This window comes from Hypomesus transpacificus, chromosome 3 (genome assembly GCF_021917145.1).
Source record: "Hypomesus transpacificus isolate Combined female chromosome 3, fHypTra1, whole genome shotgun sequence".
NCBI classification, from domain to species: Eukaryota; Metazoa; Chordata; class Actinopteri; order Osmeriformes; family Osmeridae; genus Hypomesus; species Hypomesus transpacificus.
This window is the reverse complement of record NC_061062.1, coordinates 728,697-744,549: the sequence shown is the minus strand read 5'-3', so window position 1 is coordinate 744,549 and position 15,853 is coordinate 728,697. Positions and strand designations below refer to the sequence as shown.

At 47.6% G+C, this 15,853-nt stretch overlaps 2 protein-coding genes across 2 annotated transcripts; one reads left to right on the top strand and one right to left on the bottom strand.

The window, feature by feature from the left end:
• Positions 1-1,653: 1,653 nt before the first annotated feature.
• On the bottom strand, positions 1,654-9,900 carry adss1 (adenylosuccinate synthase 1). Its single transcript, XM_047051489.1, has 16 exons — positions 9,670-9,900; positions 8,172-8,274; positions 8,035-8,097; positions 7,898-7,948; positions 7,739-7,805; positions 7,545-7,652; positions 7,322-7,403; positions 7,098-7,224; positions 6,842-6,996; positions 5,484-5,608; positions 5,263-5,360; positions 4,975-5,124; positions 3,966-4,777; positions 3,014-3,205; positions 2,519-2,672; positions 1,654-2,175 (listed from the first exon to the last, which is right to left on the bottom strand). Exons 1-13 carry the CDS (start codon positions 9,856-9,858, stop codon positions 4,725-4,727), a joined length of 1,371 nt encoding a protein of 456 aa, XP_046907445.1. The 5' UTR covers positions 9,859-9,900; the 3' UTR covers positions 1,654-2,175; positions 2,519-2,672; positions 3,014-3,205; positions 3,966-4,724.
• A 4,441-nt stretch (positions 9,901-14,341) lies between these two features.
• LOC124488547 (formin-2-like) lies at positions 14,342-15,286 on the top strand. Its single transcript, XM_047051208.1, has 2 exons — positions 14,342-14,363; positions 14,547-15,286. Exons 1-2 carry the CDS (start codon positions 14,342-14,344, stop codon positions 15,284-15,286), a joined length of 762 nt encoding a protein of 253 aa, XP_046907164.1.
• The last annotated feature ends 567 nt before the right edge of the window (positions 15,287-15,853 follow it).

Sequence of the window (15,853 nt, the reverse complement as noted above, 5' to 3'; positions counted from 1 at the left end):
AAACGCACACATTTACACTCTCTCTCTCATTCTCTGTCTGTGTCTCTCTCTCTCACACACACAGAAAGTGTTTGGCACAACAACCAGTCTTTTTATTAAGCCTGATCTTACTGATCTTGTGGGACGGACGTCTTTTCCCTCCCAGGTCTGTCATATTTCCTAGAGAAACAGTGACTAACCAGCTGTATTTGTTTACAAATAGATGATTTGACCACTCCGTGTATAGAACTGGTTAAATCAATTCACTTTTCCAGATCACATTCTGCTGTTTTCCACCGTACGATGTGACTGTGGAGTCTACAGGTCGTAACAGTAATGCCCTGTGTGAGGGCCGGGAACCAAACCTGTCTGAATCTGGCTCAACGTGTGTCCATGCTAGAGTAGCCATGTATGGAGTCACAGTCACAGGGGTGCCAGGCCTGCATGTCCTTGGTCCACTGCACAGCTGTCACTTACTCACACTCGTTGACGCATATTTATAGCAGCGGCATCACTGGGCTCAGCACTCGCACACCGGCCACAGCTGGTCTCTAAAAGAATGGGTGAAGACAAAGCCACACACCCCCCCGCCTGCTGCCGTTGGTCTGGTCTGGAGGCAGCCCTGTGGCCCCACTCCTCATACGGACTCATCCATGTCCTGAGAGAGGAGGGGGCGAGGAGGAGGACCAGCCCATGAAGGCAGACCATGACCTTTCTCCTAACACTAGCAGGGGATGTGTTGGAGCCTCAGACAGCTGCATGCTCCCATTTTCACCCACATCAGCTGGGAAGGAGGACCTACTGCTTTGGTACCTCCCTGTAACAAGTTAACAATGAATATTTGGAGTAAATGTTTCAGTTGACAGACAGGCATGCGGTACCTCATACTAATGTGTACCACAGAGATAGCAGGGAGATGACAACTGTCTAAACTAGCCGCGTGCTCTGAGGTCCTACAAACAGCACAGAACGTCAAGTGTTTACAGTTACATGTAGTTACTGAGAAGTCAGCCTCCTAGACGCTCTGCTGCCCCTCAGCTGTGTGTTCACCCAGCCAGCCCTCCTGTGTTGCCCTCAGCCAGGCCTGTGTTGCCCTCAGCCAGGCGTCCTGTGTTGCCCTCAGCCAGGCCTCCTGTGTTGCCCTCAGCCAGGCCTCCTGTGTTGCCCTCAGCCAGGCCTCCTGTGATGCCCTCAGACAGGCCTCCTGTGATGCCCTCAGCCAGGCCTCCTGTGTTGCCCTCAGACAGGCCTCCTGTGTTGCCCTCAGACAGGCCTCCTGTGTTGCCCTCAGACAGGCCTCCTGTGATGCCCTCAGACACCAACAGCAGAGGTCCCTGCAGAGCAGACAGAGCTAGAGCCAGCCGACCAGCCCACTTCCAACAATCTGGGAAATAACTTGACCGAATAAGTATTACCAAGAGATATGGCCAGAACCCCCGGCTCTGATGGGGAACAATTACTTCCAAAGCATAACGCATGACCCAGGAGCAAGTGATGGGAACCACTGCCTGGAGGCCTGTCTGCTGTCAGAACATATTGTCTGCTACCATCTGCTGGTGAGACTAAAAACCAGGATGTGCAGTTCTGTAAACAGCTGATTGCTTGTCCCATTTATTTGTCCTGCATCACACCAAAGTTCTCCATGGTCCACTTCAATTACTCAAAACAAAGGCGAAAGATTTAAGCATTTATTTGGGAATGTTAAAATACATATTTACAAATAAACATTTGCATCATAAAAAGGATGTATAAAATGTGATATAATTCATGCAAAACTGTGGGAAAACAAAAATATTCAAGCAGTACTCCATTTTGACCCAGGTGAAGACCTCCCTCAGGTGAAGACCTCCCTCAGGTGAAGACCTCCCCAGGTGAAGACCTCCCCAGGTGAAGACCTCCCCAGGTGAAGACCTCCCTCAGGTGAAGACCTCCCTCAGGTGAAGACCTCCCCAGGTGAAGACCTCCCCAGGTGAAGACCTCCCTCAGGTGAAGACCTTCCTCAGGTGAAGACCTTCCTCAGGTGAAGACCTCCCCAGGTGAAGACCTCCCTCAGGTGAAGACCTTCCTCAGGTGAAGACCTCCCCAGGTGAAGACCTCCCCAGGTGAAGACCTCCCCAGGTGAAGACCTCCCCAGGTGAAGACCTCCCTCAGGAAGAACAGCCACAGCACAGCACCTGGTCATACCTGCCGCTGTAACTGAGGACACAGACATGAGTATGATCACCACATGGACACGTAAACAGCTTCCTTGTGACCACACTTGGTTTCAGCCTCGCCTCAGCTAATCCTCACTTTCTAAGGAGCAGTGAAGGCTTCAAATAGCCTCCATAAAAGGTAGAGACCTAGGTGAACACCTGATCAACTCAATCCATGCTCCTGTAGCAGGTAAAGCTGTGTTGCTCGTTAAGTGTGTAAACACGACCATCGCCTTTTAAACACCGCTAATCCGCTACGCTACCGAAAGCTTGTGACCGGATGGTACAGGTGGACGGTATTTACACTGAGTAGCGAGTTGAACCAATAACTGTGTTCTACTTACTCTACGACCGTGCAGACAGAGCAGCACAGACTGGCACAGCTGGAGCACTGCTGGGTGCAGGAGGGGCACGCGGGACGCTCACACTCTGAGCACGACCTCAGGGTCGCCAGGGCTCTCAGACACACACAGCAGCCAGACGCTGGCGCAGCTGCACCTGAGATGAGCACAACAGGACAAGGCTCATCAGAGTGACTTCACTTACCCTGACAGGTGACACCAATGGAAGGAGGAGTCTTCTCAGGTTGAATTATATTACTGTTGCTTGCTTTCGTACAGATACACTCTCGCATTTCTGAGGTTCATGTTATTTAATATGTAATTTGTTTAACTACATGCTCTTATGTTTCTTCCTTTTGGTGCTTATTTGCTTTTCACAATGTATGCTAATTGTTTTTGTCTATGCACTTTTGTGAAGCTCTCTTGGAAGTCGCTTTGGATGAATAAATGTAAATTTATGGTAATGTGAAGCATATGTTAGCATCCATCGCTAGCTACCTTCGACAGGGGCGTTTCTCTGCAGTTTGCCGTTGAATCCGATGGTCGTCTGTCCCCTCAGTAACGCTGGGGGGGCAGCCGTCGGAATCTCGGCCGGTGCGGCTGACGGTGGGCTTGAGCGCTCTCCAGCTCCATTCCATAAGTTACCCACGACCGCCTTGGCCCCGTTGAACAGCAGGTTCTTCGTCTTTTCTGCCGGGAAGACAAAAGTTAATCTTTAAGACAGCTCCCTACTAGCTACGTTTCAAAGAATGACCTAAACTCATACCCAAGGTTTTGTCAGGAAACGGGTAGAGGTAGCTCACATCTGACTCCGGATTAATTTAAGTTACATACGTATTGAAAAGAAACGTAGCAAACTGAACCTTTTGGCTGTCCACCCTACCATCAAAATAGCCATGAAGCTCATTTCCAAAAACACGGTAAAGATGGTTGGCTAGCAAAACGTCCGGTGGGAACGAGTACAGCCACTATTCTGGACTACAACAACAGCATCACACACAGCCTAGCTAGACTAGCCAAGCGTTTTAGGTGATTTGACCAAGAAATTAGAAATAAGTGTCAGTGTAACGATATGGGATTGTTCCGGCCGGACAAGACATTTCAGATATCAATATAAGCTTATTATCTAGCGTCGTAGCTAGATAATTTTACATAGCTTTCGGTGATTGAGCAGTCATTGCTAAAAAGAAGGTTTAAGCTGAAAAAATATAGCCTACAGACTTGTCAACTAGCTTGCAAAACTTTAATTACTATATGGGCCTGTAATAAAACCTTCCAGTACTGTCAGATGTGGTCCTGCATGAAACAGAACGATAATAATAGCTAGCCTAGCTAGCCTAGGTGGCTCCTGACTGCAAGCTAGCTAGCATTAGCTCTAGTTATGTTAAGACTGGTATGTTTGATGCTTTAACTTGACCCAGCTAAAAGCAGGTTAGTATTAGTAACTTACCAAATATTTCTTGTTTGTATTTGTACCCAAATACTCCATGGCTCAACTCCTTCTGTCCGATGTGAATTTTATACTGCGACGAGAAGGATTCGTCAAAAGGGTAGGATCTTTTAGTCATTTTCTCTGCGTGCTCTTTCTTGCTGGAGAACAAAACAAACTTACGCAGACCAGAACGGGAAAAACCCTTTCCCGCGAAACCAATCATGACTTCTTTTTACGACACTTGGAACTGACACCACGTGATCGAAATGTATGAATATTTATATACAGAGGAACATGCGTAAATGAATAGCCTATATAATAGCAACATATATAAATCTTACTTCTCTTAAAAACTCAAAATACATGGCTTTTTCAAACATCACATAAAAAGAATCGACAACACGTTTAATGTGAAATAATTGGCAACTAATTCCTCACACTGTTTTACTTCAACACATGTTTATTGTGCAAACAGACTGCCTCTTGAATGATCTGCTGTAATAACTGTGTAAACTCCATACACACAGTAGGGTGTCGTAACGTAAGTATTAGTGAAACTTCCTTTTCTCTGCTTTGCGATTAAATATACTTTTAAATCAACTGAATAACATTTTCCGACAACACAGGCAACGTCTTGTAAAATTCTTGATGTCCAGCACTGTTTTCCTAATTGTTACCATAAATGTGCCAATGAGATTGACAGAATTGGGACCCTAAACATCACATCACGCCACATCTTCGTGTTCACGTTGGGATACAAAGGAAGATATATCCACTTTAAAACATCTGGATCATGCACTCTCTGGACTTTCCAACACCAACCCACTTGACTGTAGAAAAAAAGAAGAGATATTTGTAATAATAATAACGACATGAAAACATTTTCACTGGAATTAACCGTGCAGCACTGGGCATGTACGCTCTGACCAGTGGCGCCATCTACAGTTCCTAGAGTGAGGTATGGGTCTACTCCGGTTCTACTACAGAACAGCCAGCAGCATGCTACAACCTGCCTCTCCTTACTTACTGGGCACTCCAATGTGGTTCTCCACAAAGCGGATGTAGTTCTGGGCCTTGGCCGGAAGGTCGTTCCACTTCCTGGCAGCAGATGTGTCGGCCTTCCAGCCTGGGAACGTTTCATACTCCACCTCTACCTTGTGCAACACTTCCATGTTCGCTGGAATAAATTACGATTCATTTTCATATAATTCAGGGAAGAATGTTTCGTTATACATGAGTGGGACATGTTCCACCCCTAAGACCTTTGCACAGTACTGTACTTGAGAAAATACGTATGCTTCTGTCAACATAATACCTGGGAAATGAGGGACTCTTTTTCCATTGACCTTGTAGGCCACTCCTACTTTGATTTCATCCAACACATCAAGGATGTCAAGTTTTGTCAAAGCAATGCTGTAGACAAATAACACATCCACAGTAAGTACTCATTTACTCAAAGGGAATTATGTGATAACAGACATAACTTCTTTAGAGGAAGAAGGAAAGCGTGACAGTGTTGTGTTCTTGGGCCCTCACGCGGTGAAGCCATTGATCATGTGTGCGTATCTCAGGATGACCAGATCCAGCCAACCGCAGCGGCGCTTCCTCCCCGTGGTCACGCCCACCTCGTGACCCCTGGTCTGCAGAAGTTCCCCTACAGCCTGCAAAACACAGCTCACTCATCACCAAGACCACAGACTGGAACATCCCACGTATACATCTACCTATACAAAACGTATCAATTGAACTCATACAGTAACTGATGTCTGCATAGGATTATAAACACTGTCTTCACTATGTGTTCTGACTGAGAGATCAAGTTGCGACATGTTGACCTCTAGCCCGATGGCCAGTTCTCATGTTAGGTAATGTAACCCCAGAACAGACAGTAAATCTATCTTGAACCCGGACACTAGCCCTAAATTTATCTCCTGAACATGTGATCAACATAAGAGCGCTAGAGAGTCAGGACTGGTCTCACACAATATGACAGCTGTTCCGTCGGGCTAGCACCTCGTAGCCCAGCCCTGCTGCATGTCACAGTCATATGATCTCCATGAAAACAGTCTCCAAACATATCAAGCTCCTTTTGTACCACATGTAAGAGCTATTCTACATTGCTCTACATACAAACCAACTCTGTCTGAAACATGCGTGTTCATGTTTGTGAACCAGAGACCGACAGGGAGTCAGATCTTGGTGGTGTTGGAGCATTTTGTGTTCAGACGGATTTTTAAGTAACCGAGTCAAATTGGTTCAAATCCCTCCTCAGTGTAAATACCAGCCACCCGCACCATCGAAGGGCCAGCTTTTTGGTGACGTAGCTGGTTAAAGCGATGTTTATAAAGGTGGTAGTCACGTTGTAAGTAAGACAACCCGAGTTCAAAGCCCAGGAGGAAGCTACACTGACGAGCGACTACACCAGCTACACCTGTTACACCAGCTAACCCTGTTACACCAGCTACACCTGTTACACCAGCTAACCCTGTTACACCAGCTACACCTGTTACACCAGCTAACCCTGTTACACCAGCTAACCCTGTTACACCAGCTACAACTGTTACACCAGCTAACCCTGTTACACCAGCTAACCCTGTTACACCAGCTACACCTGTTACACCAGCTAACCCTGTTACACCAGCTACACCTGTTACACCAGCTAACACTGTTACACCAGCTACACCTGTTACACCAGCTAACCCTGTTACACCAGCTACACCTGTTACACCAGCTACACCTGTTACACCAGCTAACCCTGTTACACCAGCTACACCTGTTACACCAGCTAACCCTGTTACACCAGCTAACCCTGTTACACCAGCTACACCTGTTACACCAGCTACACCAGCTACACCTGTTACACCAGCTACACCAGCTACACCCGCTACACTTACATTGAGCTGCTCTGTAGGAAAGGCTCCGATGCCTACTCTTGTGGTGTAGGCTTTCGACACCCCAAACACATCGCCAATGTTCAGGGGAGGGATGCCCAGGCCGGTACAGGCTCCTCCCACGGTGCAGTTTGATGAGGTCACAAAGGGATATGTGCCTGAAGGAAAAAAGAAGGTCGTGTTTGAGGGGCCTCCGAAGTATGTTTACAGGCCGTACATGTTCTGTACTGGGTCTTCTCTCTGAAGCGTTCATGTTTACCAAAGTCGATGTCCAGCAGGGCAGCGTTGGCCCCTTCCACCAGGATCTTCTTGGGAGGACCGTGGAGAGCTTCATACATGTAGTAGACTCCATCTCTCACCATCGGCCGCAACCTCTCTCCGTACTCCTGCAACAACCAGGACAGACACAAGTTCGAAAAAATCACTCACAGACAACGGCAGATGTTTCAGACAGCAGTTAGCCCCCGCTTGTGTCTCCTGTACCTTGAGTTTTTTCAGCTGAGCCTCGACATCTGCGGTCAGTGACGGGTACATGGACTGGTACTGCTGGACAAGGTTCTTAAATCTGGAAGGACGCCAGCAATCATCTCAGCGTAAATGTTAACTGTGGACTGAGTTCAAAATACCCTTACCCCATTCATATGGGAGGGTTCAGGGGTGAACATATTGTGGTTACATAATGTCTCCAGACTGCCATGTGCCCCACCTGGCTGAGAAGTCCTGAAAGTCTCCCAGGAGGTCGCACACACGCAGACCTGTTCGGGAAGCTTTGCTGGAATAAGTCGGTCCAATACCTTTCTTGGTCGTTCCAATACTACCGTGAAAGGGAGAATAAATAATTAATTAATTCCATTAATGTGACTGTAACATTGACTTAATTCCCTCCCTCCCCTTCCTCACTTCTTTCCCTCCTGTGCTTGTCTCTGTGTCTCCTGGATTCCATCCACCACTTGGTGGAAATCAAACACTGTTGAGAGACCAAAGAAAATCAACATGAGTTGGAACTTATTTAATCATTCAGTTGGATTACGTCACAAAATAACAAAGCTGTGTACTCACCAAGGTGAGCTCTGTCAGAGACGATCAGCCTCTTCTCCCAACCTTTGAGACCTGGGAGAAGAACAGAGACCACAAACACACATGGGTCCCATTGAATCTGGACAATACAGTCTGAAATGTTTTCGAACGTTGTATACCTTTCTTGTCGTTCTTATCACCCTCCTCGAACAAGCCTGGTAGATGAATGACAACTCCATTCCCTACAAGAACGCAAAACCACTTTTTGAATACCAGAAGCAAGATGGCACCAAGATCAGACAAGCACAACACTCACCGATGAGAGAAATGCTTTTGGTGTTGATGATCCCACTGGGGAGAAGGTGAAAGTCATATTCTTTGCCGTCCACTACAACCGTGTGGCCTGCGTTGTTACCTCCCTGGAGACGCAAAACAAGATCTCATTAATTAAAGAGATGTGTCCCTACAACTGTAAACATCTTCAAGTAACAAATACACACTGATCCATAGAAGGAATATCTTGCCATATTCAAACAATTGCGGCACATTTGACGACCCATGGCAAAAGTATAATTTTATTTCAGTCAGTGGGAAATATGCTCTTATCCCTGCACTCCCTGTTCAACCAAGCCCCCCGCCCCCCCCCCCACCCCCCCCACCCCCCCCACCCCCTGTTGCCCCCCTCCCACCTCCTGTTGCCCCCCTGCCGCACCCGTATCCACCCACTACTGGATTAACTATTTTAACAGACTTGGCTGGGAGACCCTCCTCTCCATGCCCCTGGCTAAGACCTGGCCTTCTCACATGTCAAGCCACCCTGGGAATGTGACCCACACCAGCCCAGAGGGTGGGGCGGGGGGGGGGGGGGGGGGGGGAGGGGAGGGTTCCTCCCAAGGACCAGAGAAGGATCCACTGAAATTATTTTTTAAGGTGATTGATTACAAACTGATGATGCTAGTAGTAGTAGTAGCTTTATTGTCAATTTCTTCACATGTCAAGACATACAAAGGAATTGATAGGACGTTTCCCACTCTCCCACTGTGAAACATATAAAGTGCACAAGCACAACAGACAAGACATTTGCTAATACTAAGTAAACATACAGATTCACGTACAGCAGCATAAGTTTCTGTAAAGTGTAAATATAGAAAGAGACATCTGTCTGTGTAACATAACGACACTATTCTAATTTAGAGAATTGATCACTTTTCAATTTGCGGTACTTTTGTATCTTATCAATATATTATCAGTTGTATCAGTCAATTGTTGTTCTGCTGTGTTTTCTGTAACCTTGTATGAAGACTAGTGTCAGTATTTCTTGTTTGCCTTATGTTTGGGTTCATCAGTCAGAGATTTTTGTTGAGTAGGTCAGTGAGGGAACATTTCTGTTCCAGCCAGATAATGCAGCCAGAAGAGCCCCGGGGAGAGAGAGCTTTCAAGTTGGACACGATCATGTTACACGCTGGCTACTACTGCTAAACAGGGACAGATGACCTGTCAACTTTTGAAATATACCAAACGACCGTATTGTATCTTGGAGTAGATTTTATCTACATGACATGCACTAAACATTGCATCTTGATAATGATAACGTGATTTCCTATTGGAACCTTAACCTCCAGCGCAAAAAAATAGGACCTAGTCCACACCTGTTACACTGTGTGTTTCATTATGTATACTCACTGTATACAGTAGTCTGGCAGATTGCATTTGGCAAGTTTAACTGAAGACCCGCAGCTACTTATAAATAAACACCACTGTTGACACTTAAAAAAAATTACACGACTGTAATTTCAACATTTGTCTAATATTACCTGACATCTGCAAACAAGGTCAGACTCAGTCGCCAACAAATCGACAACTTTTCCTTTTCCTTCATCTCCCCACTGCGCGCCGAGCACCACTGTCACTTTGTTCCCTGTGTCGTTGCGTGGTCGCTTCAACCCTGCCGAGGGCGGGTTGGAGTAGCTTTTGTGATCTTTTGCCGACCAGCTAAACGACATGATAGCTCTAGACCGTCTCACTGGAAAGTGATGTAGCGCTGCTTTGCTGCATTAGTAACTTCACTGGCCGGTGATGTCACCAAGACGCACGCGATGCGCCAGGCTCTCGTGGCGCTATTTCTTTGGTTTTCTACGTGAATTTAAGGAATATATAGACACTCGAATTTATAAACGCAATCTTAATTCGTGATTAGTAGGGCCTCCATGTCTCTCCTTTGTAGCCTATTCCTAATCTTTCAATAACATTTAAATAAAAAATACGCTAATGTGCGCTGTGTTCTCTTGATCGTTCTCTGACATTTTGACACATTTAAAACGTTATTATTTTTTATTATGTTATATCCTCCTAAACCATGCTATAATACATCACGCTTTATTAAATATGCTTTATAATAAAGTATTTTCTGACAATCATATAAAAAGGCAACTATTAAGAAAATACATTTGATTATTTAACAGTTACATAAACAACAGGCAGGATTTAATATTGTGTAAATACTATGCTACTTATATCTCTAGAAATATCAATTTCACGTAACAAAGTCACATACAAAATAATTACATAAAAATGTAAAATAAGTTATATCTTATCCATCTTTATAGTACAATTATTTACACAGAATAGGATAATACAGGTGCTATAGGACATCCAGGCGGTGCATATATCATAGCGTCTTTTGTCGAGATAAAGTTTTATCATGTGTCCATAGAGTTGCAGGACTTGAAGTGCCTCCTCCGGTGAAATGTAGCAGGTGCTCCATTTATATAGCTTTTTTATTGTACAAAAAAAACACTCAAAAGAAGACATATTTGATATTTTCACAGCAGTCGGTTTTGTTGCAATTTAGTCCGTATTTATGCAGAAACTGGAAATATCGATTCAGCTTTTCCGTTTCCCTCTGGACTTCCGCTTCCTGGAGTCGCCTGCAGGTAGAGGCAGAGACGCACATAAATGGATTGGAGGATTCAATATTCTAATTGTGATTAAGGACGGTTAAAATGGTTGATGGACAAGCGTCAGGGAGAGAAGGGGCGTGATTTTGTATGGAATTATTACGTTTATGAATTATTTGTTAGTGTTACTAGCTCAGTTGCATTATTTTAATCTTGGTTGTTTTAAACATTTCATGGCTCACATCAAGCAGAAGCAGAACGGTTATCCTAGGGATGTTAGTAAATGAAAACATTTTACTCATTGGGTGTGGTTTAAAAACAGAGACACAGAAACATGACAGTTAAAACAGTTGGACATAACGGACGTTTTCAAAGTAACGCCTTAACAATTAGAGTTGAGTGTTAACGTTGACTTTGTACATCAATCATCCATATGGGGAAAGTTTTCCCCGAATAATCTGTCAAAACATCCATTCAGATTAGAGAGGAACCCAGTGGAAAACACAGTACACACATTTACCTGGGAAATAATCACGACGACTCAAATATGTTAGTTTTTCGCGAACATCAAAGACCAATGTTAAAAGGTATACTGAACAAACACACACCCCGACCCTGATTAGACCAACACAAATCTTATTTGAAATCAGCGGTTAAGGAATTAATATTTTCATTGCGGTTGCCGTTTCCCCTGTTAGTCTGCCCCCAAACTGGGAGGTGGACCTACCTCACTGCAACACACAACCCTTTTTACGGTTCCCTGTCCCAGAGTTACCTTGTATTTCAGAAGGACAGAGGGAAAACACGGAGACACACTGATGATCATGAAAGGAATCAGGGATGCGTAAATGAAAGGCGTCAAAGACAACTAAACTTGGCTCAAAAAATGAATACATTCAAACTCGGAGGACAAATCCCCACAAATGGTTCACAAGGAAAAAAACAAAACAGGGCATTTTCCAAATCCTAAAAATATATAAGCTTTGTATACAACGCATAATGAAGTAACACAACCACCCAGGAACTGACGGGGAAAACTCTCCCTCTGAAGCACTTGAACAGACCACCGTGTAATGCTTGATCTTTATTAGAGTTACATAATGAGGTACCTTCGTGACTTTTCTTTTTATTCCTCCGCAGCAGTTTGTGCTGCTGCCGAGGTTGAGGGTTGAGCGGGTCGGAGGACGCAGAAGCAGGCACAGCCTCTGAAACGGACGAAAACAAATCTTCTGACTCCATCCCGTCCGGAAAGTTGTAGCCCAGGGAGCCGTCCTCCATGCTGTCGCAGAGATCCTTCCTGTCAGAGTGCCTGTGTCTGCAGCTCCCTCTGTCCTGGCCCACCGTACGATCCGTTTTGGTTTCCTGCTCCTCTCTCCCTGCAGCTTTCTCTCCCCTCCTGCCAGGCTCTCCTCCAGTCTCAGCCTCCAGTATTTTCCCTGTAACTTTTCCCTCACCATCCCTAAGTGTGTCTAGATCTGCAGGTCTACATGTTCCGTTGACCTGACTCTCTCCAGCGCTCTCCAGCGGCCTTCCACCCAGAACGCTGTTCCCGTCCAGGATAGCTCCAGCCAGGTCCATGAGGCCTGGGGCTGGCATGCTGGTCCTGGCATCCACCTCATGTGTGGTGCTGGTGGGGAGGCTTGGCTGAGACACCCCAGTCGCCTGGGGGTCAGGGGGAGCTGGAGGACTGCTGGGAGATGACGATGGCTCTTGTCGGGCACTGCTCTGGGATGGATGTTTTCGGTGACTCTCCGAAGACACAGCAGGTCCATGTTGCGGCGTGTTCAGAGGCGAGGCCGGGCTTCCAGGGGGTCTGGTGGGGGGAGGACAGCCGCACACTCCTCCTGCGGAGGCTCGCTCCTCGGGTGGAGGCTGCGGGGGACTGGAGGAGCTTTCTACGAGAGCGGATCCAGCTCCTTCTACAGGCGTGACACAAGATCCTGACAAGAGATTACTTCAGTTGTTACCACAGACAATACAGTTGAAAATATAGAAACAAAGTTTAGCGGTGTTCCAAGACACTTTTTGGTTGTTGACATTTCATGTCAAACTGGCACTTGTGTAAATCCTAATGCTATAGTCTAAAGAGACTTGATATCAACATCGTCTTTAGACAGACAGGTTATGGAGGTGCAGGTTAGTGGGGGGGGGGGGGGGGGGGGGGGTGAGGGGAGAGACAGCAGGAAAGCGAGGGTGAGAGCACAGGATGAAGCTGCGAAGCCTGGTTATGGAGGCGTGAGCAGGGCTGAGGGTCAGATCATGTCCTTACCAGGCAGGCCGTTATCCCTATGACTGTCACTACAGGAGGGGCTTTCCTTTTCGCACCTGGGCCGTGTTTTCCTGAGGGGGAAGCCTTTCCTGATGTCAGCCAGGAGGTGGTCGACAATGCAGCCTTCATCCTGCACCAGGGGAACCTTCCTGACTGGAGGGAGAACAGACAGACACACACAGAGAGAGAGAGACACAGAGAGAGAGAGAGAGAGAGACACAGAGAGAGAGAGAGAGAGAGAGAGGGGCGAGGGAGAATAGACAGACACACAGAGAGAGAGAGACACAGAGAGAGAGAGAGAGAGAGAGAGGGGCGAGGGAGAAAGATAGGTGTGAGTGTGTGAAAGAGAGAGACAGAGATACACTCGTGTTAACATAGCACCCACCTAGAAGAGATAGTTGGGCTGGTTTCATAAACAGCCCAGAGGAAGGGAGATGAACACTCACTGATCTTCCCGTTTTCCCCCTTCTGCCTCTTGGACTCCTCCTCCAGCTGCCTCTTCCTCTTCTCAGCCCTGGCAGCCTGATCCTTCCTCATCTTGTTCTCCTGTGGGAGGGAACACACATTTGGAAAACGTCGATGAAACATCTCCATCTTTTGATAGACGGAGGTGTGAATGATCCTGTATCGGAAATCCCACCTTTATTTATCCCCCCCCAAAAAAATCGACCTTAAAGTCGAGAAGATTTGTGACTTATTATCCAAAATGTTATCTTCTAACCTTGAGAGCTTTGATGAAAAGCCCCCGGAAAGTCTTGATGGTTCCGAACAGCTCCTCCAGAGAGAGCTGGCCGGCGTCTTCACAGAGATAGAGTGCCAGGGAAGCTTTCTTCTTGTTGATCTCTGAAAACCGCTTCTCCAGATCCACGCAGGCCTCCACGCTTTCCTGAGGGAGGGTGGAAGTGTCAACACATACTCACACATATCCACAAGAACAGATCCATCCCTTTCCTCTTACAACGTCTCGCAAACAAACACCAGTGAGCTGCCTCATCATGCTGCCTCAACACAACGGTTTTTTTTCCATACCTCGATGGTTTTAGCAAACTGCTCCTTGATGTCCTCTGGAGAGTTGGACACTTTAGTGACTACAGCTTGGAGACGTTTCAGTAGAACACTGGCTTCTGCCTGGATGGACTCCAGGTTGACCCTGAACCACAAAGAAAATCAATCTGACATTTCTGAGCTGCTCTCATTCTGCAGACAGGGCAGATGACAGGGGTGCATGTCCATCTTACCCAGCAGCTTTCTCACACACTTCAATATCATCCGGCAGCTGCAATATCTCTGGATGGTTCTGCTCTGCCTCCTGTGAAACACATGGCTAGTCGACACTCCGCGAGCAAACCACCATGGAATAAATCATGTAGTATAATAACAATAAGAAGAAATTTATTAATTTAGCAGACACTTGAATCCAGACCAGCATACCCTGGGGATTTGAACCTCTTGATCTACGACACTACCTCTGAGTTAACTCCCTCCCCCAGACCGCTGGGCCCCAGCAGAGCTGCGTAACCCCCAGACCAGCAGGGCTGCGTACCCCCCAGACCGCTGGGCCCCAAGCAGGGCTGCGTACCCCCCAGACCGCTGGGCTGCGTACCCCCCAGACCGCTGGGCCCCAAGCAGGGCTGCGTACCCCCCAGACCGCTGGGCCCCAAGCAGGGCTGCGTACCCCCCAGACCGCTGGGCCCCAAGCAGGGCTGCGTACCCCCCATACCGCTGGGCCCCAAGCAGGGCTGCGTACCCCCCAGACCGCTGGGCCCCAAGCAGGGCTGCGTACCCCCCAGACCGCTGGGCCCCAAGCAGGGCTGCGTACCCCCCAGACCGCTGGGCCCCAAGCAGGGCTGCGTACCCCCCAGACCGCTGGGCCCCAAGCAGGGCTGCGTACCCCCCAGACCGCTGGGCCCCAAGCAGGGCTGCGTACCCCCAGCAGGGCTGCGTACCCCCAGCAGGGCTGCGTACCCCCAGCAGGGCTGCGTACCCCCAGCAGGGCTGCGTACCTCCAGGATGTGGTGCAGCAGAGTGATGCGGCTCTTGTTGGCCTTGGTCTCTGTCAGCTTGAGCAGGGAGCTGATCTTGAAGCCTTCTGCGTTCCCTGTGTGGCTTCCCTGGAGGAGTCAGGAACAGGAAGTCAATAAAGACACCGTTCCAACCTCGCTAGCAGAATGGCTTCTAGAAGGTTCTTACATAGTTGAGGAAGTTTCCCACGTGGAGGATAAGCCTGCAGAAACTGGGCAGGAGAGTGCTGTCTCTGAGGCCTGAGGAAACAGACAAACTACACATCTTTAACACCTCTCGTTATCAATACCCCTAATCTATACCATTAGCTCACAAGGCTCTGATTACGATGGTCACAAAGCCTTGACATGGAAGGAGTACATTCTGAGCGCAGGTGTTGATGTGACACATGGGGGGTGTTTCCAGACAGACGTCAGTGCTCCGCCCAGTCTGGTGGTGGTGTCCCGGGGAGACGGGTGTTTCTACAGAGGCAGGTTGTGTTCACTTACATATGCAGGCCTGCTCCACCAGCTCCGCCTTGGGCTTGAGCATGTCCAGCACGGACACAGTCTCCTCACACAGCAACATGCACTCAATCCTCAACTGGTAACTACAGCAGGGGGTGAGAGAGAGAGGGGATGGAGAGAGAGGGGAGGGAGAGAGGAAGTAGGGGGGGGGAGAGGAGGGAGGATTAGGTGGAAGGAGGGATAAGGAGCAGTGACAAACATGCCCAAGAAAATGCAATGAGCCACAACATGAGGTTGGCAATACTGTGTGAGGGCCAGAGATGGGGTCATCTGCTGCAGCTTGCAGTGTGGTGGTCTACAACTG